Here is a 22,343-nt window from a genome sequence, read left to right as displayed (position 1 = left end):
CCCTCCTGCTGCCCCAGGCCTAAACTTCTATCCATGCTCTGATTCTGGGATCCCTTCAGATGGTTCCTCACATGATTCTCACCATCTGATTTTATTTTTATTTTAAAAAATATTTTATTTATTTATTCATGAAAGACACACACAGAGAGAGAGGCAGAGACACAGGCAGAGGGAGAAGTAGGCTCCATGCAGGGAGCCCGACGTGGGACTCGATCCCAGGTGTCCAGGATCACACCCTGGGCCGAAGGCGGCGCTAAACCTCTGAGCCACCCGGGCTGCCCCACCATCTGGTTTTAAAGAGGCAGGGAGAGGCAGGGGTGTGTGTGCAGAAAGGTATAACAGAATCAAGAATATTTGCTATCATAAACACCAAAGAAGAAAGAGTTTCAAGGATATAGCACTCATGGGGGCAAGATGCACAAGAAAAATCAATGAAGAATAAGTAGTTAGAAGAGGATTTAAGTAACTGGGAAATCAGTACCAACTGTGATTAGTTCAGAAATGATAGAAGTGAGTTCTAGGAGTGTAGATTTCAGGCATGAAGAAGGCATGGGATAGACAAAAACTTACCTAAGAATGTCTACAAGGATGTGAAGGAGAAAAATGTATAGACTCTTATGCAGAAAAAAAGCCCAAACCTGGGGGTTTTCAAGACAAGTCAGGCAGACCTGTGAATGTTAGAAGGAGAAAGGAGGCAGTGGGAAGAGAAAGGATGAAGAATCTAGGGTGTCAGAAACCAAAAAAACAGTCTTGGGAGTGATCTACAGGAATAAGGATGAAAATACATGTTGAAGTGGTAGCCTTGTAAAGGAAGACACAGTTCTTTTCTGAGATGAGAAGGATAAGCAGAGAGTTCAAATTTTAAGAAGATTGACTTTGAGAAAGCTTTAAAAAAAGTTTCTTGCAGGGTTTCAATGTTCTCAGCCAAAGAATGTACTAAGTTAAGTGAGAAAATACTTGGCACAAGGCTCAAAGCATCTTAATTGTTTAATATCTGGTGGTCCTGGGAGACTCAATAGTGGTACAAGGGGTGGCAATAAGAAACAACAGCAAACACTGAGTATTTACCATGTTCTGGGCACTCTTCCAAGCTATGCAGTAGTGGCGGAAATGGAAGGACCAAGAGAAGCGATAATCAACAAGGAATATCTTTTTAAGAATAAAATAAGCAGAAATAAGTTTGAGGAAAACAGAAGGTTGGTTGGCAGAGACACTATGAAGATTTCCTCAGCAAACGAGCAAGCTATTATTAGGCATCTGTGGGAACTCACTTGCAGTTTGGCCAGGCATTGGTATGGGGAAAAGTTGGTAGGTGTCTGGTCAGAAAGGAAACTAGTGGAATGAATGGAATTGAAATGAATAGGCAATCCCACTACACAAAGCTTAAAAAAAAAAAAAAGTAAAAAAAAGTTAAAAGATTTAGTAGATGATATCTTACAGAAGGGTTGGTGATACTGAAAGCATCTCCTTGCTACTGGCTAAGCAAAGGAGTGGAAACAATCAAGGAGAAGTGTGATTAGGATATCAGTATGAACAGGAAAATCACCAGCAAGGCTCTGTAGGATCGCTTCATTTAAGGAACTAATCGCGTGACTGCCAGGAGGCTGAAAATATGGCCCTCATCCTCATATTGCCAAGTCTTTATTATGAGAAATCATCAAAGATGGTAAAAGCAGTCTTGGAACCTTAACAGTAGTGACAAGCATTTCTGATGTGAACCGGCAATACCATAGATCTTCCTCGAGAAGACAGGATAATAAGGGAAGCATCAATCATTATCTCATACCAGTTAGCTGCAACCAACTAGTTCTCAGAGGTAGGGGCGAAAAACTAATGTGACCATAATCACTTTGTGGCACAATAGAATTTTCCAATCATGTGCAGTTCCTCTTTCCTTATTCTTATGTTTAATAATAGTATTATTATATTCAAGTACTCATTCTTGTGTGTTTGGTTAACATACTGGCATTATGCTATATCCATTTTTCTTTTAAAAAAAAAGATTTTATTTATTTAAAAGAGAAAGAGTGCATGAGAGAGAGCAAACCAGCAGGAGGAGAGGTAGAGGGAAAGGTGGAAGCAGACTCCCACTGAGCAGGGAGCCCAGGGGACCCTGGGAGCATGCCCTGAGCCCAACACAGATGCTGAACTGCTTAGCCAACTGAGCCACCCATGTACCCCTACATTCATTTTTCTTTTACTTGCCACTATATTTTGAGATTTGTTCATGCTGACATATTTCAATCTAGTTCTTCCTTCTACTCCCTGCACAGTGCTCCATTATTTGCACACAGCACAGTTTCCTCTCCCTTTCTCTACTATTGGACATTCAAGTTATTTCCAACCCTGCTGGTTCACACTATGCTGCAGGGAACTCCTGAACACTTGTATTTCTTGTATCTCCAGCAAAGAGTCTGCGGCACTTCAGAATGAAACCATGAGGACACACAACATGAACATGGTGCAGGCTCACTAATTCTATGAACTAATATGAACACAATGATCACATTAATTTATATCGCCACTCGCAGTACAAGAGGGTTCCCATTTCTCTCCGACCTCATCAGTCCTTTATATTACTTGGCATTTTAATTTTTGCCAACCTCATGGTTGTAAATGGGTTTCTCATTTATTCTTGCTTTTTTTTTTTTTCATTTAATAGTCTGCTTAGTGTCTTGCATGAGGTGTGATGCTCAATGTGTTACTCTATCTGGGTGAGGTCAGTGGGTGTGACCTCAAAGTCACATTTGGGAAATATGCTGCTTCATGAACTAAGGTATAACAATACTTCCAAAGTGGTTACATGTATTTATTACTGAACTACACAAAACGGGGGGGCGGAGTTGATGGGTTATGTTTTCCAACATATTGCAACTAGCTACTGTGAAAGGCACTTGTTTCAGAGCAGGATGGTAAGAAATGTGAAATCAAGGCAAGATAAATAGGTGAGCCCAGCTTTGTTTCTCTCAAATGGCTTTTCTTGGAGTCACACCTGATCTGATTAATGACTTTTATTTAAATCCCTTCAGAAATTTGGGCGCCTGAGTGGCTCAGTCAGTGAAGCATCTGTCTTCACCTCAGGTCATGATCTTGGGGTCCTGGCATCAAATCCCATGTAGGGCTCTCTGCTCAGTGGGGAGTCTGCTTCTGCCCCTCCCTCCAGCTCATGTGCTCTCTTTCTCTTTCTCTTTCTCAAATAAATAAAAATTTTTAAAAGCCTTTAAAAAGTCCTTTGAGAAATAAGACAATTTTGCTTTCCTTTCTCGGCACAAAGATAACTTGATCCTGAAAGACTAGTATGAAGACAAGATTAAATGAAGATCAAGGATCCACATCATAGCAGTGTTGATGGAGAAAGAAAAGAGAGATTGTGTGGTTGTTTAAATGTTTCTATCTGTGACAAAAACGATGCTGAGAATCTCTTCAATGACTTATTATCCATTCAAATTCCTCTTTTCAAACAGCCTAATCATATCCTTTGTCTATTTTTCTTGGTTTTTAAAAGTAAGTAGTGGCATTTCCTTGTGGAATAACTTTTATATTCATGATGCAAGTATCACTTCCTGGACTATTATTTCCCATATTGTCCTTAGTTACCCAAATATTTATTTTTAATGTAGTCAAATCCATCAATTTGTCTCTTAAAGGAGTGTATATTTTACATCTTTTTGGCATATCTGGAGCATCTACTTAAATTTTCTTCATTTAATAAACCTACTTCTCTAAAACATTTATTTTAAAATTAAAGCATTTTCCACTGATTTATGATGCATCACTATCATTTACTGACTTCACATAAAAATGCATGTGTTTTGAACTGTCAATCTGTACTATATGTCTATTTATTGTTATATAAATATCAATGTATTTTACTAATTATTGCTTTGCAGGTATATTTTAATATCTAGGAAAGTTACCCATCCTTTCTCCTCTCCATCCTAGTTCAAAATTTAATTTTTTAAAAGGGGGACAGGCAGAGGGAGGAGGAGACAGAGAATCCCAAGCAGGTTCCCTGCCCAGTGCAGAGCCCAGTGCAGAGCTCAGTCTCACTACCCTGAGATCGTGACCTGAGCCGAAGCCAAGAGTCAGGCACTCAACAGAATGAGCCACCCAGGCATCCTTCTTTCTGATTCTTATACATCATTATACATGATTCGATGGTGTATGAATTTTTTATTTAAATTCAATTTAATTAACATACAGTGTAGTATAAGTTTCATAGTTAGAATGTAGTGATCCATCAGTCGCAGATAACACCCAGTGCTCCTTACATCAAGTGCCCTCCTTAATGCCCATCACCCAATTAGCCCATCCACCTGCCCATCTCCCATTCAGCAATCCTCAGTTTGCTTCCTACAGTTAAGAGTCTCTTATGGTTTCTCTCTCTCTCTGATTTCATTCTTATTTTATTTTTCCTACCCTTCCCCTGTGTTCATCTGTTTTGTTTCATAAGTTCACATGAGTGAAATCATATGGTATTTGTCTTTCTCTGACTGGCTTATTTCACTTAGCCTAATACCCTCTAGTTCCACCCATATGGTTGCAAATGGCAAGATTTCGTTTCTTTTTGATGGCTGAGTAATATTCCCTTGTGTATATATACCAGTCTTCTTCTTTACCCATTCATCTGTCAATGGGCATCTGGGCTCTTTCCATGTTTTGGCTATTGTGGACATTGCTGCTATAAACATTGGGGTGCATTGCCCCTTTGAGTCATTATGTTTGTATCCTTTGGGTAAATACCTCACAGTGCAATTGCTGGGTTGTAGAGTAGCTCTATTTTTAACTTTTTGAGGAACTTCCATATTGTTTTCCAGAGTGGCTTCACCAGTTTGTATTCCCACCACCAGTGTAAGAGGGCTCTTCTTTCTCCATATACTCACCAATACCCGCTGTTTCTGAGTTATTAATTTTAATCCTTCTGACAGTTGTAAGGTGGTATCTCATTCTGGTTTTGATTTGTATTTCCCTGATACAAGGTGATGTTGAGCATTTTTCATGGGTCTGTTGGCCATTTCTATGTCTTCTTTGGGGAAATGTCTGTTCACGTCTTCTGCCCATTTTTTGACTGGATTTTTTTATTTTTGGTTGTTGAGTTTGCTAAGTTTCTTTATAGATTTTGGATACTAGCCCCTTATCTGATAAGACATTTGCGAATATTTTCTCTCATTCCATAGGTTGCCTTCTCCCATTCCATAGGTTGTTGACTGATTCCTTTGCTATGCAAAAACTTTTTATCTTGATCAAGTTTCAATAGTTCATTTTTACTTTTGTTTCCCTTACCTTTGGAGACATGTCCAGCAAGAAGTTGGTGCAGCTGAGGTCAAAGAGGTTGCTGCCTGTGTTCTTCTCTAGGATTTTGATGGAGTTCTGTCTCACATTTAGGTCTTTCATCCATTTTGTATTTATTTTTGTGTATGGTCTAAGAAAATGGTCCAGTTTCATTCTTCTGCATGTGGCTATCCAATGCATTGTTGAAGAGATCGTCTTTTTTCCATGAGATACTCTTTCCTGCTTTGTTGAAAATTAGTTGCCCATAGAGTTGAGGACCCATTTCTGGGTCACCTATTCTGTTCCATTAATCTATGTCTCTGTTTTTGAGCCAGTACCATACTGTCTTGATGACCCCAGCTCTATAATAGAACTTAAAGTTTGGAATTGTGATGCCTCCAGCTTCAGTTTTCTGTTTCAAATTACTTTGGCTATTTAAGGTCTTCTGTGATTCCATACAAATTTTAGGATTATTTGTTCCAGTTCTGTGAAAAAATGCTGATGGTATTTTGATAGGGACTATATTGAATGTATAGGTTGCTCTAGGTAGCAGAGACATTTTATTTTTTCTTCTAATCCATGAGCACGGAACACTCTTCCATTTATTTGTGTCTTCCTCAGTTTCTTTCATAAGTGTTCTCTAGTTTTCCGAGTACCAATCCTTTGCCTCTTTGGTTAGGTTTACTCCTAAGTATCTTATGGTTTTTGGTGCAACATAAATGGGATTGATTCCTTGATTTCTCTTTCTTCTGCTTCATTGTTAATGTATAGAAATGCAACTTAGTTCTATGCATTGATTTTATATCCTGTGACTTTACTGAATTCCTATATCAGTTCTAGCAAATTTTTGCTGGAGTATTTTAGGTTTTCTACATAGAGCACCATGTTGTCTGTGAAGAGTGAAAGTTTGACTTCTTCTCTGCTGATTTGAATGCCTTTGATTTCTCTTTGTTATCTGGTTACTGAGCCTAGGACTTCCAGTACTATGCTGAACAACAGTGGTAAGAGTGGACATCCCTGTCATGTTCTTGACCTTAGGGGAAAAGTTTAGTTTTTCTCAGTTGAGGATGATTTTCACTATGGGTTTTTCATATATGGTTTTTATGATATTGAGGTATGTTCCCTGTATCCCTACACTGCAGAGAGTTTTAATCAAGAAAGGATGCTGGACTTTGTCAAATCCTTTTTCTGCATTCATTCAGAGGACCATATGGATCTTGTCTTTTATTAACGTGGCGTATCACATTGATTGATTTGTGGATGTTGAACCACCCTTGTAGCCTAGGAATAAATCCCACTTGATCATGGTGAATAATCTTTTTTTTTTTTTTAAGATTTTATTTATTTATTCTTGAGAGATAGAAGGAGAGACAGAGCCAGAGACACAGGCAGAGGGAGAGGCAGGCTCCATGCACCGGGAGCCGGACGTGGGATTCGATCCTGGGTCTCCAGGATTGCGCCCTGGGCCAAAGGCAGGCGCCAAACCGCTGCGCCACCCAGGGATCCCGGTGAATAATCTTTTTGATGTGCTTTTGGATCCTATTAGCTAGTATCTTGGTGAGAATTTTTGCATCCACGTTTATAAGGGATATTGGTCTGTAATTCTCCTTTTTGGTGGGATCTTTGTCTTGTTTGGGGATCAAGGTAATGGTGACCCTATAGAATGAGTTTGTAAGCTTTCCTTCCATTTCTATTTTTTGAAACAGTTTCAGAGGAATAGGTATTTATTCTTCTTTCAATGTTTGGTAGAATTCCCCTGAGAAGCCGTCTGGCCCTAGACTCATTTGCTGAGAGCATTTTGATTACTGATTCAATTTCTTTGCTGGTTATGGGTCTGTTCAGGTTTTCTATTTCTTCCTGTTTCATCATTGGTAGTTTGTTCCTAGGAATGCACCCATTTCTTCCAGATTGCCTAATTTGCTGGCATATGATTGCCCATAATATTCTTTTATAATTGTTTCTATTTCTTCAGTGTTGGTTGTGATCTCTCCTCTTTCATTCATTATTTTATTTATTTGGGCCCTTTCTCTTTTCTTTTTTTTGATAAGTCTGGCTAGGGTTTTATTGATCTTATTAATTCTTTCAAAGAATCAGCTCTTAGTTTCATTGATCTGTTCCACTGGTTTTTTAATTTCTTTATCATTGATTTCCACTCTAATCTGTATTACTTCTCTTCTCCTGCTGGATTTAGGCTTTATTTGCTGTTATTTTTCCAGCACCTTGTGTGAGTTTAGGTTGTGCATGAGACTTTTCTTGTTTCTTGAGAAAGGCCTATATTGCTATATACTTTCCTCTTAGGGACACCTTTGCTGTATTCCAAAGACTCTGAACTGTCATGTTTTCACTTTCATTTGCTTCCATGTATTATTTTAATTCTTCTTTAATTTCCTTGTTGACGTATTCATTCTTTAATAGGATACTCTTTAACTTCCATGTATTCATGTTCTTTCCAAATTTTTTCTTGAGGTTGAGTTCATGTTTGAAAGTACTGTGGTCTGAAAATATGCATGGTATAATCTCAATCTTTTTGTACTGGCTAAGACCTGATTTGTGCCTGGTGTTTTATGTGATCTATTCTGGAGAATGTTCCATGTACTCTCAAGAAGAATGTGTATTCTGTTCCTTTAGGATGAAATGCTTTGAATATCTGTGCAGTCCATCTAGTCCAGTGTGTCATTCAAAGTCCTTGTTTCCTTGTTGATCTTCTGCTTAGATGATCTGTCCACTGCAGTGAGTGGGGTTTTAAAGTTCCCTATTAAAAAAAAAATTAAAAAATTTAAAAAAAAATAAAAAAAAGTTCCCTATTATATTATTAGCAATGTGTGTTTTTAATTTCGTTATTAATTAGTTTATATATTTGGCTGCTCCCAAGTCAGTGGCATAAATATTTACAATTGTTAGATCTTCTTGTTGGATTGACCCTTTTATTATGAAATAGTGTCCTTCTTCATCCCTTATTATAATCTTTGGTTTAAAATCTAGTTTTTCTGATATAAAAATGGCTACTCTAGCTTTCTTTTGATGTCCATTAGCATGATAAATGGTTCTCTACCCTCTCACTTTCAACCTGGAGGCGCCTTTGGATCTAAAATGAGTGTCTTGTAGACAGCATATTGATGGGCTAGTCCGATATCCTATGACTTTTGACTGGAGCATTTTAGTCTATCTATATTCAGAGTAATTATTGAAAGATATGAATGTAGTGCCCTTGTATTAATTGTAAAGTCATTGTTTCTGTAGACTGTCTCCGTTCTTTTCTGGTCTTCATTACTTTTGGTCTCTCTCTTCACTCAAACAATCCTCTTTAATACTTCTTGCAAGCCTGGTTTAGTGTTCACAAATTCCTTTAGTTTTTGTTTGTCTTGGAAACTTAAAGTTCCTACTTCTAACTTCTAAGAACTTTCATCACTTTTTTTTCATGTGTACTGAGATGACTCTCTTTTCTTTTGGCCAACCATTATGACAGTGAATCATAAATTTTTTTGAAGCTGAATCATCCCTGTATTCCTGAGGAAACTGTCACTTGGTAAAAATATGTTTTTAAAAAACATTCAATTTCCTTGGATAACATTAAAAAATGTTTTCATCTATAAAATCAGTGTACACTTTTCATGTAACATGAGGATTATTTTAGCCCAGGTTATGAAAACTGCATAAAATGAGTTGGGCAATTTTTCTTTCTTTTTGTTTCATTTCCTGGAAAAACATTAATATATGAGAATCATGTGTCCCTTGAAAGTTTGGTAAAATCTATCTTTAAAATTATTTTCCGTGGGAGTAGTGAGAAGGGCAAAAGTTTATCTCTTTAATAGTAATTCAATGTCAATGATTATAAGTGGTTCCAAGTTTTCTTTCTTCTTAAGCCATTGGGCTTTTATCTTCATATATGTGTCCATGGTGTCTAGAAATACTTAATAATATTTTCTTATTATCTTTAATCTCTATGAGTATTTTAATTTCTACCTTTTTAATTTTTTAAATTCATTTATATATTTTATCATTTTTCACTGGTGAGAATTTCAGAAATTTATCCATCTTGGAATTTTTAGTGAATCTGCTTAAGGTTTGGGTTATAGTCTACCTTGTTTCTTTTCTGTGTCTTTGATTTGTATATGTATCATTATAATTTATGTTTGATACTTTAGATTTACTGCTCTTTTTCTATCATCAATTATTTCTATAAATTTACCAAAAAAAATATGCAAAGCCCCAAACGAAATTAACTTTTTTCCCTAAGGGCTATAGATATTCATCAAACTCAATAATTTAACTAACCTCTTCTTCACTGGCATCTCACCAGTTGATTTGCAATCGAATGACAAATGGCTGAGGAATGTGGAGATGATGTAAGTATTTTCCAGTCTCTCTTCCAGCACAGATCCCACATGGTTCCAACCCTCCAGCAACCCTCTGAAAGGGGACAGAGGCACCACCAGCCTGAGGAATCCTTAGGCCCAAGTAGAGAATCCCCTATGTTGACACAACTCTTCAAATAAAGCCAGACGCCAGCCAAAGAAAACATTATGTATAAAATCCCAAAGTCCTTGTCTTTGGTAACCTTTGCTTTCATGCAGAGTTTACACATCCTGAAAATTATGTCCAAGTTCCTCTTGGCACTGTTTCCAAAATTCTGAACCATGACCACACTGCTGTTTGTGAATGACATCATCACATCTGTGAGTCCTGATCACCGAGGAGGCCTGTTCAGACAAAGTCCCTTCCCATTTGCCTCTCACCGTACTGGGAAACTATGCACATAAAAAGAATGGGAGATGAGAATGCACTCTACATTCTGAAAGCTCAGTGCCAGAGAAGGGGGGAATAGAGTCCTATGTTCAATAATATGTTGATCATAACTCTTCAATATAATAATAATTGTAAGTGGCACTTATGCAGTACTTTAGAATTTACAAAATGTTTTCATAAGTAAGATCTCATTTAAAATCCCAAAAGTTTTTTATGTGTCAACCATACCTCAGTAAAGTAGTTTTTAAAAAGAGAGAATAAGAGGTGAGGAAGCAAGGACAGACAACTCTTTAGGAATTTTTCTGACTGCAGAAAAATGGGAGTTTGATGAAAAAAATGGGATTGAGAGATTAATCTTAATCTTTAAAATTAGAGAAATACCAGTTTGTTTAAGGGGTGCCTGACTGGCTCAGTTAGTAGAGCTTGAGGCACTTGATCTCGGGTCATGAGTTGGTGTAGAGTCGGATGTAGAGTTTACCAAAAAATTATTAAAAATAAAAATTAAAAAGAAGAAAAATAGGAGTTTGTTTAAATCCTCTTACAGGAGGAATCTGAAACAACCAAATTCATAGAAGAAAAAAAATCAATAGTGGTTACTAGGGGCTGGAGGGTGGAGGGATTGGGAAGTTGTTATTCAAAGGGGACAACGTTTCAGTTATGCAAGATGAGTAATTTCTAGAGATCTGCTGTACAACACTGTGCTGATAGTTAACAATACTGTATTGTGCACTTCAAAATTTGTTAAGAGGGTGGATCTCACGTTAAATGTTCTTACCACAAAAACAAAGGAAAACAGGAAACTCTGGGAAGTGTCAGATATGTCTGTTCCCTTAACTATGGTGATGTATCATGGGTGTTTGCATCTGTCCAAACACCAAATTGTACACTTCTAATGTGGTGTAGTTCTTCGTGTTCAACTATACCTCAATAAAGTTGTTAAAGATTAAATGAAATCTTAAAACAATCTGCTAATTAGACACAAATTATGGTATTATTCCCATATTCAATCATGTGAACTTGGACAAAGTAAATTACTTCCCAAAGTACACATAGCACACCAACAAAAAAATGGTAAACTTGAGATAAGAACCTAGATTTTTAGATTCCAAACTTTTATTTCCAATTTTTTTTAAGAGTTTATTTTTAAGTAATCTCTACATCTGATGTGGGGCTCTAACTCACAAAACTGAGATCAAGAGTCACATGATCTATCAACTGAGCCAGCTGGGTGTCTCTGTTGTCAATTCTTTCCTTCTTCTCCATGGGGTTTGGATTCTGCTCTCAATTCCAGCCTGTGGTGTAGCTCCTTATACTTTAAGAAGAATAAGGAAAGAAAGAGACCTTCTGCTTTCCATCCAACTATCGTGCAACCCTTCACAGCCCCCTTAACGTAAGAAGTATGTAGGCATTGAGGTAATTGTCTAGTATCAATAGAGGAAGTCATTCTGCTCTATCATGGAATCATTTTCCATGTAAATATTCTATATGATGGAGATGCCACTGGGAAGTAGGTAGTAGACAAGTATATGATTTCCAGGGCTGAAAAATGGAGGCCGTAAGACCCCATCTCCCTGCAGACCCACTTTCTGGCTTCTCATCTTCCTAAACTCTTTACCACTGGAATACCCCAGGGCTCAGCTTGGAGGACTCTTTTTTCTAATTCTACTCATTCCCATACCAATTCACCCAGTTTCATAACTTTAAATACCACCTATAATTGAAACTTCAAAGAAAAATTTTTTGAGAGCACAAGCAGAGGTGGGGGGAGAAGTGGAGCAGAGGGAGAAGGAAAGAGAAAATCCTAAGCAGGCTCTCCACACACAGCATGGAGCCTGATGCATGGCTCCATGTCATAACCTTGAGATCATGACCTGAGCCTAAATCAAGAGTCAGAAGCTTAACTGACTGAACCACCCAGGCATCCCTGATGACTTCAAATTTATACATGTAAGTTGGGCCTCTTCCATGAACCCCCATGAATTAGACAAATCCATGTGGATGTCTGGCAGGTATCTCACTTAACATACCCTGCACTGAACTTCTGATCATGCCTTCCTCCCCCAAACTCGCCACCTGAGGCCTTCTTCATCTCATACTTTGATCCTTCCTGTCAATCAGGCAGAAAAATAAAGCCATTCTGACCCCTCTGTTTCACATCTCACATCGAATCCATCAGGAAATTCTGCTGGCTCTACATTTAAAATATATTCAGAATCCAACCACATGTCCCCACTTCTACTGCTCATTTAATCCAAGTCATATTTTCCTTCACCTGGATCACTATAATGCTGATCTCTTTGCTTCCACCCTGGTCCCCTGCAGTCTATTCTCAATAAAGCAGCCAGAGGGATCCTTTTATAGCATTCCAATCCTCCGAAGCCTACGGTAGCTTTCCATTTCACACAGAACAAAAGCCAAGTTCCCACAATTGCCTATAAGGCACCACCTCCTGCCCACCCACTGATTTTCTGACCTAATCTGCTACTATTCAGTCCTCATTGACTCCACCCCAGCCACATTGGCCTCCTCACTGTGCTTCAAACACACCATGTCTGCACCTTCCTCTGGACCTCTGACTAGCTAATTCTCCTGTCTGTAATGTTCTTCCCCTACATATTAACATGATTCACTTCTTTACCTCCTTAAAGCTTTGCATCAAATGTCACCTACTCACTAAAGCCTTCCTCAAACATCCTATTTAAAATTACATGTCTTGGGGCAGCCCCAGTGGCACAGCAGTGTAGCACTGCCTGCAGCCCGAGGTGTGATCCTGGAGACCGGGGATCAGTTCCGCATCAGGCTCCCTGCATGGAGCCTGCTTCTCCCTCTGCCTGTGTCTCTGCCTCTCTCTCTCTCTCTCTCTCTCTCTCTCTTTGTGTCTCTCATGAATAAATAAATAAAATCTTTTTTAAAAAACTGCATGTCTTCCCTCACATTTCCTATCCTCCTTTATCTTTCTCCATTAGACTTATCACTTCTGAATATGTTGAATAATTTACTTAATTTGGTGATTGTCTATCTCCCCCCAAGAATGGAGCTCTAATAGGGCAGGGATTTTTGTCTTTTTTGCTTCCTGATCTATACCCTAGTTACTAAGCCAAAGCCTGGCACATGGTAGGTACTCAATAAATATGTGTTGAATTAATGAATAAATTAATGAGTAAATGAATGAGAAAAGAAAACCTCTAATAGAGTCCTGTGATGACAGCACACATATACACAAAGACGTGCAGAATGATAACTAAAAAAATCAAGAGCAATTCCTCAGCTCCCAAACACAGAAGGACCTGCCAGAGTTGCCTAATTCCTACTCCAGGGGCAGGAGTACTCCTCGGTGGAGGCTTCCTAGTGCAGTTTCCTGGGTCCTTGCACATGTATGAGAGTTAAGAAAGGGATTCATTCATGCATCTCAACAGCCAGCTCCCATGCTCTAGCCATTGGACAAATTAAGACATCTGAGACCTACCAGGCACCTGACACTTCACTACATGTTCTGGAGCTGCCGCCTGGTCCAACGTGCAGAGATGGGAATTGCCATGATGAGAGAGGAGCATGGCACACCCTAGGGAAAGCACTGGGTACCAATGGGACAGATAGCACTCTGGGTGGGTGGGCCGCGTGAGACAGGAAGAGTTGTTTCTCTTGAACACTATGTGTGCCAAGTCCCTCCTAGGTCTCCAACCTCAAGGAGGGATTGTGGTGAGTGGATTAATCACAGGATGCTCTCCCTCTTGCCCTCCCTCTGGAAGGGACAAGTGTACTCCTCTCCTCCCTATCGCCCCCACCTCTCCAGGGATATAAGGCAAACCAAGGTTCTAGTACTCACTAGACACAGCTAATCAGAAACTATTGTGGAAAACCCTTCTGGGTTCCTCATATAGCCTCTCCATCTCTTCTCCTCCCTCCAAGTCCTCCTTCTCCTCCACAACTGCCTGCTGCAACTATGTAGCCTCCGATTTTTCATTGTGCCTGTGATCTCTCTAACCTCCAGTCACCACAAGCTAAGTCTCTTCTCCCCTCCATCTCCAGGTAATCTGTCTCCTGAGCCCAGGTAAGCAGAAGTCTGGTGTTCATGAGGTAGGTGGGCAGGGGAAGAGAAAGAAACACCAAGATGAGAGCAGTGGGGGGCACCTCCTGGCTCAGTGCCTGAAGCATGCAATTCTTGATTTCAGGGTTGTAAGTTCAAGCCCCATGTTGGGTGTAGAGATTATTTAAAGATAAAATATTTTTAAAAGTTAGCATAGACATAAGGAAATCAGGACACTTCCCAGCTAAGTTTGCTCAAAAGAGAGACCACATGTCAGAGAGGCATTTCTTCCCACACTACCACCTTCCTCAGGGCTGATCCAGTGCCCCACATTAGGAAGTCATGTTCAAAGTGCTCTAACTGTGGAACCCTTCAGGCCTGGGTGCACTGAAGTGGGGGCAGGTATGAGGAACATCAGGCAGCTACAGACGCCAGGACTTTTAGGTTCTACTTCTATTTTTATCAAATTATTTTACTCAAATGCATTTCTTCTGCCTCAGCTTTCCCATCTAAAAATGGGGGAGTCCTGTCTTCTCAAGTGAACAGAGGTTCTCATGACAAGAGGCATCCAATGACATGTTGTTTCCGTAAAGTAATATGTAAGAACAAAATTAAGGAAAATAATTTCTTTTCTTAGAGGCAGACAGAGAGGATTCAAGAAGATAATATCTAAAATTATTATTTGGCTCCATGGGACGCAAAAAAACCCTGTCATTTATTGTTAATGGCTCCATTTTTTTTCTCGCTTCCTACCAAAGAACTAATTCCTCAGGCTTCAGGCCACACCAACCTCAGGGACCCGTCCTTGAAGAAGACATGGGTCCTCACAGCCCACCCTTGGGCTTGCTAAACCTTGTGCATTCTAGCTCATTTCATCTAATCTTTGTTGCTTTTCTCAGGAACCACAGTAGTCTATTCTGGAAACTGAGAGGCAGGCAGTAGGATGGTGGGGAGAGCATCCTATTGGAAAGTGCTCCTGAAGCCAAAATAATGCACACAACTTTCACAGATGAAAGGTTTTCTGAGAGGCCCATGACTTTTTGAGGCAGTGTTCTGAAAATATTAACAGGGTTCTCTTCTAGAAGGTAGCCAGCCAGGAAATCAACACTTTTTTTTTTTTCTCTCACCAGTATCTGTTTTCTTGTTTTTTCTTTTTTTCACTTTAATGAATCATGAAACTACTCTGGCAAAACTGAGGTTGCCTTGACTTCCTCATTCAAGCAGCTGCCTTGCCATCTCATTGAGCTCTAGCTTTCAGGCTGTGACCAACAAGAATCAAAATAGCAGCCTTCACAAGGAGGGTCTTCTGGGTTTTTGAAGGAGCTCTCCTGCTCTTTTGTAGCACAAGATGCAGTTTAGAAATTAAAAGCATTAAAAAAAAAAGAAATTAAAAGCATTTTTAAACCTACTAAAACTGCCTTTATGGAACATGATAGCAGATCTTCAAAAAATAAATTTTGGAAACAAACTAGTTTCCCCCTGGAGCAAACATGCAATATTTTTTTTTCTAGTAGATAAAGTGACTGGTCCTCAGATCTAGACTATTTTTCAAATGGTAACGGTACAATGACCATGCATTTATGTGTGGTAAGTTGACCTTCACAGTGCCAGTGCTGGGACAGTCTCCTCGCCAGACAATTTTGATGTTAAACATGAAAGTGCTTGTTTCTGAAGCACAGCCCTCTTCCTCTGGCGGAAGCCTGGATCAGAGATTGACTTTAAATGGTTGCTGTTCAAGCAAGAGTTTCTTTCAAAGCATCAAAGGCAGAGAGCTGCCTCTACATCAGTGGGACTCCTAGATTTGTATGGTTCAAAGCTCCTCTTCAGATGAAAATGAAAGAGCCCAAGAAGCCCGAAATGATATTTTACTCAAAACCCTAATCCCACAATTAATTTGAGAGGGGGCAGGGGAAGAACTAAGGGTGGCAACTCCTCAGGAAGCTCTAATACAAGTGCACACATTTTATGATGCTGAATTCCAAGGAAACTTGAGGAGAAAATGTTGGCAAAATGCAAAACCCAAGGTTACACATTGAGCCAGAGCTAGAGAACTAAGACTGCCCACAGAACCATCATTTTGAGAGAAGCTCCAGAGGAGACACAAAAACTAGCAATGGCATCTCATTTTTATAACATGGAGAATCACTAAACACTTCAGAAAACATATAAACAGGGAAAAGCAAGAATGTTTGTGTAAGGAAAATATGCTCTATTAAATCTAGTTAGATGCTTTTAGAGGATAAAGATGCCGACAAGAAACCAACAAAGGATTTCTCTTTTTTAGACTTTCAAAAGCCTTTGACAAGCTGTCTTACCAAATTTAGTCAACAAGGACTCAGTAAGATGCTTTATCGTGTATAAGGCACTGGTCACAAAACAGAAGTACTGCCACGAAAGAGGCACATAACCCAGGGGTCGAGGCTCAGATTATGAATGATTGCAAAAGGAAGCACACAGTGAAATCTCTACATCCAGAGATGATATTTTACTCCTTTACTCCTCTGAGTAAAGAAGTCACCAAACTGATGAAGGGGGGAAAAAAAGCCCCAAAAACACTAAAAGATATGTTGGTGTGATAGAACAAGACGGTGGTAAATGCATTTTAATTCAAGGGATTTTATTCCAGAAAACAAATCTAAACTTAAAGTGCATAACAGGGCAAGTACATATAAATTCATGAGTTTCAAGCTGGCTTTCATAGACCAAGGACAAGGCTGTGCCGTAGGAAAAGGAGTCATTACAGTAACCAAAGCTGCCGTATGCAGACGGAGCCACAGGCTGACAGGATACCATTGGTTTATAATAATGATACGGTGAATAACCACCTCTTGCTGCCCACCTGTGCCTGGGACTGTGCTGTGGGTTTCCTTTGCAGTGTGTCTACTTCTCACCACAACCATCTGAATTAGACACCAGCATCTCCATTTAGATGTAACGAGACTGAAGATCAGGGAGACAGAGGTCATGTGGCTGGTGAGTGGCTGCAGCAGAGTTTGAACCGACAGATGTCTTCTTCCATAGTCTGCACGGTTTTAGAAAATCAACAGGAAACCCAAGAGAAAAAATATAGAGAGGGAGAGAGTGGTGATGACGATGGTGATAGATATGTAGATAGGCAGACAGATTTATCTACATTTATGTCTACTTATCTCCCCATGGACTTTCCTAAATCCAGAATTCTATGTATACCCTGCTTCTTGGAGCCCAGAAAGACAGAAAAGTCACTAAGTAGAAAAGCACCTACAGGACACAGTTAAGAGGTGAGGAGGTTTGCATGGTGGAAAAAATGAGTATCCAGAGGAAGGACGATAAACCGTCTTCCATCAACCGTGAAGATGAGAGATAAGACGAGAATGCTTTTCATTTGTGTGTGTGTGTGTGTGTGTGTGTGTGTGTGTGCACTGGGTTCTGTGCTTGTATCTCCCGAAATCCGCACAACACCCCTCCTTTATTAACCCTAACTGTGAGGAGGTGAGGCTTTGGAAGTGTTAAGTGAGTTGTCCCCACCCAAGTCAAACTCGGCAAAGGACAAAGCAAAAATTTACCCTTCGAGGTGGTGGAGGGGGTAGGGAGGATTTTTCTACTTTACCAAGGATTTTTTTAAAAGAAAACAAAAACAAAACAAAAAAAACTCTTTTGACTGTATAATGTGTATTTTTCCTAAAAGGAAACACAGGAAGAAAATAGATTCCAGAGCAATTTGTATATATTCATAGACTAGAGACCCATGATAGATTATTAAGTCAAGTTAGGGAAGTGGAGGCATATTTATAATCTTCTGTATTAACTCTGTGGGAGACACTGATCTCCTTTGGTGCCTTTGTAAGCAATAATACTAGACCAGTGGGCTCAGGTCTACTCTGGAAGACAGTTCTGGCAGAAATAGAACCATCAACCAGGAGTTGTGAGATCTGGGCTCAGGGGATAGCAGGGAGGCCCCAGGCTGACTACCGGACCTCTCTGTGCCTCACCGGGAATAACAGGAGGATCTCGACCTTTGACCTCTAAGCTGCATTCCCAGAAGGGAATGGAATCCTTATAACCCAGAGGGGCCTGACCTGTCTGCCTCTCCAATCTCTCACTGTACAACCTCCTTTTAGAAGTGCTTTGATTGACTATTAAGATGATTTTTTAAAACATCATTATTACAGATAACTTTAATTATTCTGCACAGCAAAAATCAAATCCCAGATCTGTAACCCCGGCCCGGTGGGGCTTCCAGCCACATCCAGATGTCCTGGGCCACCAGCCAGCCAGACTCTGTGGGTGCTCCACGGAGCCTCAGGCGATTAGTAAAGCACCTCTGTCAGAACAGTAACAATACCAGCGATGAATGTCAAAGCTAAGGAGAAATTATTTTTAGACTTTCTCTCTGAGGTTATCTGTATTACTGCTCACCTCTACATGTCCTCAAGAGAAATGTCAGCAAAGGGGAACCTGAGGACAGAAATGCCTAGGAGGGTGCAGGTCATTTCTGGGCAAGGGACAGTGGAGGCATGAGGAAAGCTGTAGGGTATATCTTACACAGAGAGGATTTTTTAGGAGAGGCGTAAATATGGACGAGCATGTAGTAGATAAGACCATGGACTATGAAGGCAGGGTTGCTTGAGTATAAAACCCGCCTTTAACCACTAACAGCTACATGATACTTATTTCCTTTAGGTCTCAATCTCCTCGTTGGTAAAATGAGAATACTAAGAGTCTACTTACCTCAGTGGGAGTATAGTGAGAGTCACTGGGATTAAGTGAGTTAAATGGCAAAGTCCTTTACCATTGGTTAAATGGCAAAGGCCTACCAGTCTCTTATGTGTAGCTGTTATTGTCGGAAATGAGACCACCTACCCTTCTGCCCCTGGGAAGAAAGGTGGCTCAGGCAGGCCTTGTAATGTTTTCCCTCTTGCAGCTTCTCCTACTAAGGGTGGAGCTGGATTTTTCAATCAAATCATGGAAGTTTTAAGCGTGTCTCTTCCCCACCTCCCCATCCTGCCCCCAGATGAAAGGCATTTCTAATACATTCCTAGAGTTTATGATAAATCCTCCCAAATCTACTAAACAAGGTAGAAACATTCTTCGGTCTACATTTGATTGGCTCGACCCACTCAGCTTGCTGTCCACTCATGGCCTCATTTGTAAAACACAACAATGTCCCTGGAGCCTGCAGTTCCTGCTGTCTGGGCCCAACCTTTCTTGTCATTTCTGTGCAGGGTGAACTGAAAGAAAAAGAACTGGACGCTTTTTTGTCTCTCTGCCACCCACCCCCTGCTTCTTTAAGGAGACGAAAAGAAAGCAGTCGAGAGATGGCAAGCTGAAGCAGAGTGAAGAGGGCCGCGGTGGGTACTTCCACAGTTTCACCCTGCCTGAACCTCCAGGACAGCCCTCTTGTCCCCACTCACAGCTACGACACTCGCCACACGGCAAGGAAGAGGCACTGCACACAGGTCTGTTAAACTGGCTCAGGAGAACGAACACTGGCCAAAACCAACACCGATAACAAATGTGAGGGCTTTAAAACAGATGGGAAGGGACTCCCCGCTTTCCACCCACACCAAACCCCACCCCACCTTTGTGTTTGACCCCAAGCTTGTGTTTGAAGTTGCCCCCCTCAGATGAAAGAGCATGGAGTGGTACTGATAAATATAAGCCGTCAGAATTCTCTCAAAAAGGAGCATTACACAGCAAAAAGCGAGCTCTTCCCACTCTTCCCAGTTTTTCCTTAGCCCAGCTTGATTGCTATTGCTTTCTACGGTACCACAACCATGCACAAATTCCACCTCCAAAATGGGTTATCAACAGTGACTCAGAGGCAGTTAAGAGGAAATAATAGTTGAGCTTACAATTAAAGCTAATAATAATAATAATAATAAAAAGAGATGTCATTAACAACTACTGGAAAATCAAATACTCTCTTCCAGTCGGCCACAAAGTCCTTATCACTTCATGTTCCCCCCCTGCAGAGGTTTGCAACAATTGCCGTCAACCTACACACTCTCCGTGTTTTCCAAATGTTGCCTGCAAATGAGTCACCAGGTAACGCTGAGAAAGAAATTGTGTTCCATCGGCAGATTTGGAATGTACTGCTAATTCTGAAAGGCGAGTTAGAACAGATACACATCACTTTTTTCTCATGTTGACGGAGTATTAATAAAAACGTTCGGGACATTTTGTTCCTGATGTACCCAGGGAGCCCTTCCCACTGCTCATTCCCCGCTGCCTAAGTGTCTGCCTCAGCACTTGGGGCACACCTGGGTCTCTACTGAAGGCTAAATCAATATAGATCCACCAAATGATCCCGGTGACCATTTTTTAAGGCTGCATGTGGGGTCACAAGAAGCTCTGGATTCAGTCTCAGGAATGCAGATTCTGTTCCTGGCTTTCTGCGAGTGCGTAAGCCTCCCCTACACACATCATGCCAGCTTTATTTTCATTTTGAAAATTATGAGGTCGTGTGAGACTAAGGCCTTCACCTGCATCTTGTTTTGACGATTCTGTGACACACCACAGAAAGCAGCTCAGGGCTGTAGAGTAGGGCAGGGAGGGGGAAGCGCAAGCGGGGTGTATGGACACATTTCTTGCCATGGGGAGCTAAGGCTGAGGGCGGCATAACACTCCTGGCAATAGGGGACCCACCAAGTAATAACTAGGATCTGAAGGCAGGGAGGGAGTCCTTTGCAGGTGGCGGTCAGGAGTGATGGGTTGTAAGGCAAGATCCTGAAGTTAAGGCTTCTTTGGAAAAAAGCATGTTGAGAATTTGAGTCCGGGAGGCAGGCAAGACATCAGGAGTTAATGAAGGGTCCAGCATGGCAGGGGTGGGGGGCGGCGCTGGTAGTGCGCCTGGGGACCCTACCCCCTCTCTGCAGGCGCTACTGCCACCCAGGCTCTAACGCTCCCTCGGGCAGGGGGCGGAGGGGCTGTACCCACCGGCTCTCCCTCCCTCCACTCCTTTCCTGCAGGTGCCTGTGGGCAGGCCAGTGCATGGACGGTCCGGGCAACGCCAGCATGCCCCGAGGCTTCCTCCTTCAGGGCTTCTCTGAGTTCCCACACCTGCGGCCCGTGCTCTTCTTGCTGCTGCTGGCCGTGCACCTGGCCACCGTGGGCGGGAACCTGCTCATCCTGGTGGCCGTGGCCTCGGTGCCCAGCCGGCCGCCCATGCTGCTCTTCCTGTGCCAGCTGTCAGCCATCGAGCTCTGCTACACGCTGGTGGTGGTGCCCCGCTCCCTGGCCGACCTGGCGGCGCCCGGGCCCCCCGGGGGCAGCCCCATCTCCTTCCTGGGCTGCGCGCTGCAGATGCAGATGTTCGTGGCGCTGGGTGGGGCCGAGTGCTTCCTGCTGGCCACCATGGCCTACGACCGCTACGTGGCCGTCTGCCACCCGCTGCGCTACTCGGCGGTGGTCACCCCGGGGCTGTGCGCGCGGCTGGCCCTGGCCTGCTGCCTCGGGGGCCTGGCGGTGTCCGTGGGGCTCGCGGGGGCCGTCTTCCACCTGCCCTTCTGCGGCTCCCGCCTGCTGGTGCACTTCTTCTGCGACATCACGGCGCTGCTGGAGCTGGCCTGCACGCGGAGCTACGCGGACGAGCTGCCCCTGCTGGGCGCCTGCCTGCTGCTGCTGCTGCTGCCCTCGCTGCTCATCCTGGCCTCCTACGGGGCCATCGCCGCCGCCCTGCGCCGCCTGCACTGCCCCCGCGGCCGGCGCAAGGCCGCCTCCACCTGCGCCTCGCACCTGGCCGTCACCTGCCTGCACTACGGCTGCGCCACCTTCATGTACGCGCGCCCCAAGGCCAGCTACTCCCCGCGGCGGGACCGCACGCTGGCGCTGGTCTACACCAACGTCACCCCGCTGCTGTACCCGCTCATCTACAGCCTGCGCAATCGCGAGGTCACCGCGGCCATCCGCAGGGTGCTGGGGCGGGGGCGGCAGGCGCAAGGTCTGCGTGAGCCCTGACAGGCCGCAGGGGTGGCCCTGCCCCCCAAAGCTTCCTCCGTCGGGATGCTCTGTGTCACCAATACCACCTGGGGGGACTCAAGGACTGGACTGCAGAAAGAGAATCTGGAAGAGCGTCCCCAAAAAGGAGAGCCTCCCAGCAGGTGCTCCATCCTCCGCCCCTCCTTTGAGCAGTGGCCAAAGGCAGCAGGATGTAGAACCCTGGATCTGCAGGTAGGGGCCCCATCCACACTGGCTGGTTCTCCCCATGCTCTGGGCCCTGTGTGAGGCGAGGGGATGAAGAAGGCACAACTCATGGCCAGAGGGAGGCTCACAGATGGGAGAGGAAGGACAGATGTGAGGGGTGAAGAGGCGATGGATA

General features: G+C 42.4%; 1 protein-coding gene across 1 annotated transcript; it reads left to right on the top strand.

Annotated features, from left to right (window-relative positions):
• Positions 1–21,016: 21,016 nt before the first annotated feature.
• LOC121488764 (olfactory receptor 10AC1-like) lies at positions 21,017–21,982 on the top strand. The gene has a single exon (XM_041751073.1). It carries the CDS (start codon positions 21,017–21,019, stop codon positions 21,980–21,982), a length of 966 nt encoding a protein of 321 aa, XP_041607007.1.
• Positions 21,983–22,343: the final 361 nt, after the last annotated feature.

Source organism: Vulpes lagopus, chromosome 4, assembly GCF_018345385.1.
Source record: "Vulpes lagopus strain Blue_001 chromosome 4, ASM1834538v1, whole genome shotgun sequence".
NCBI classification, from domain to species: domain Eukaryota; kingdom Metazoa; phylum Chordata; class Mammalia; order Carnivora; family Canidae; genus Vulpes; species Vulpes lagopus.
This window is presented reverse-complemented; position numbering and strand designations above follow the sequence as displayed.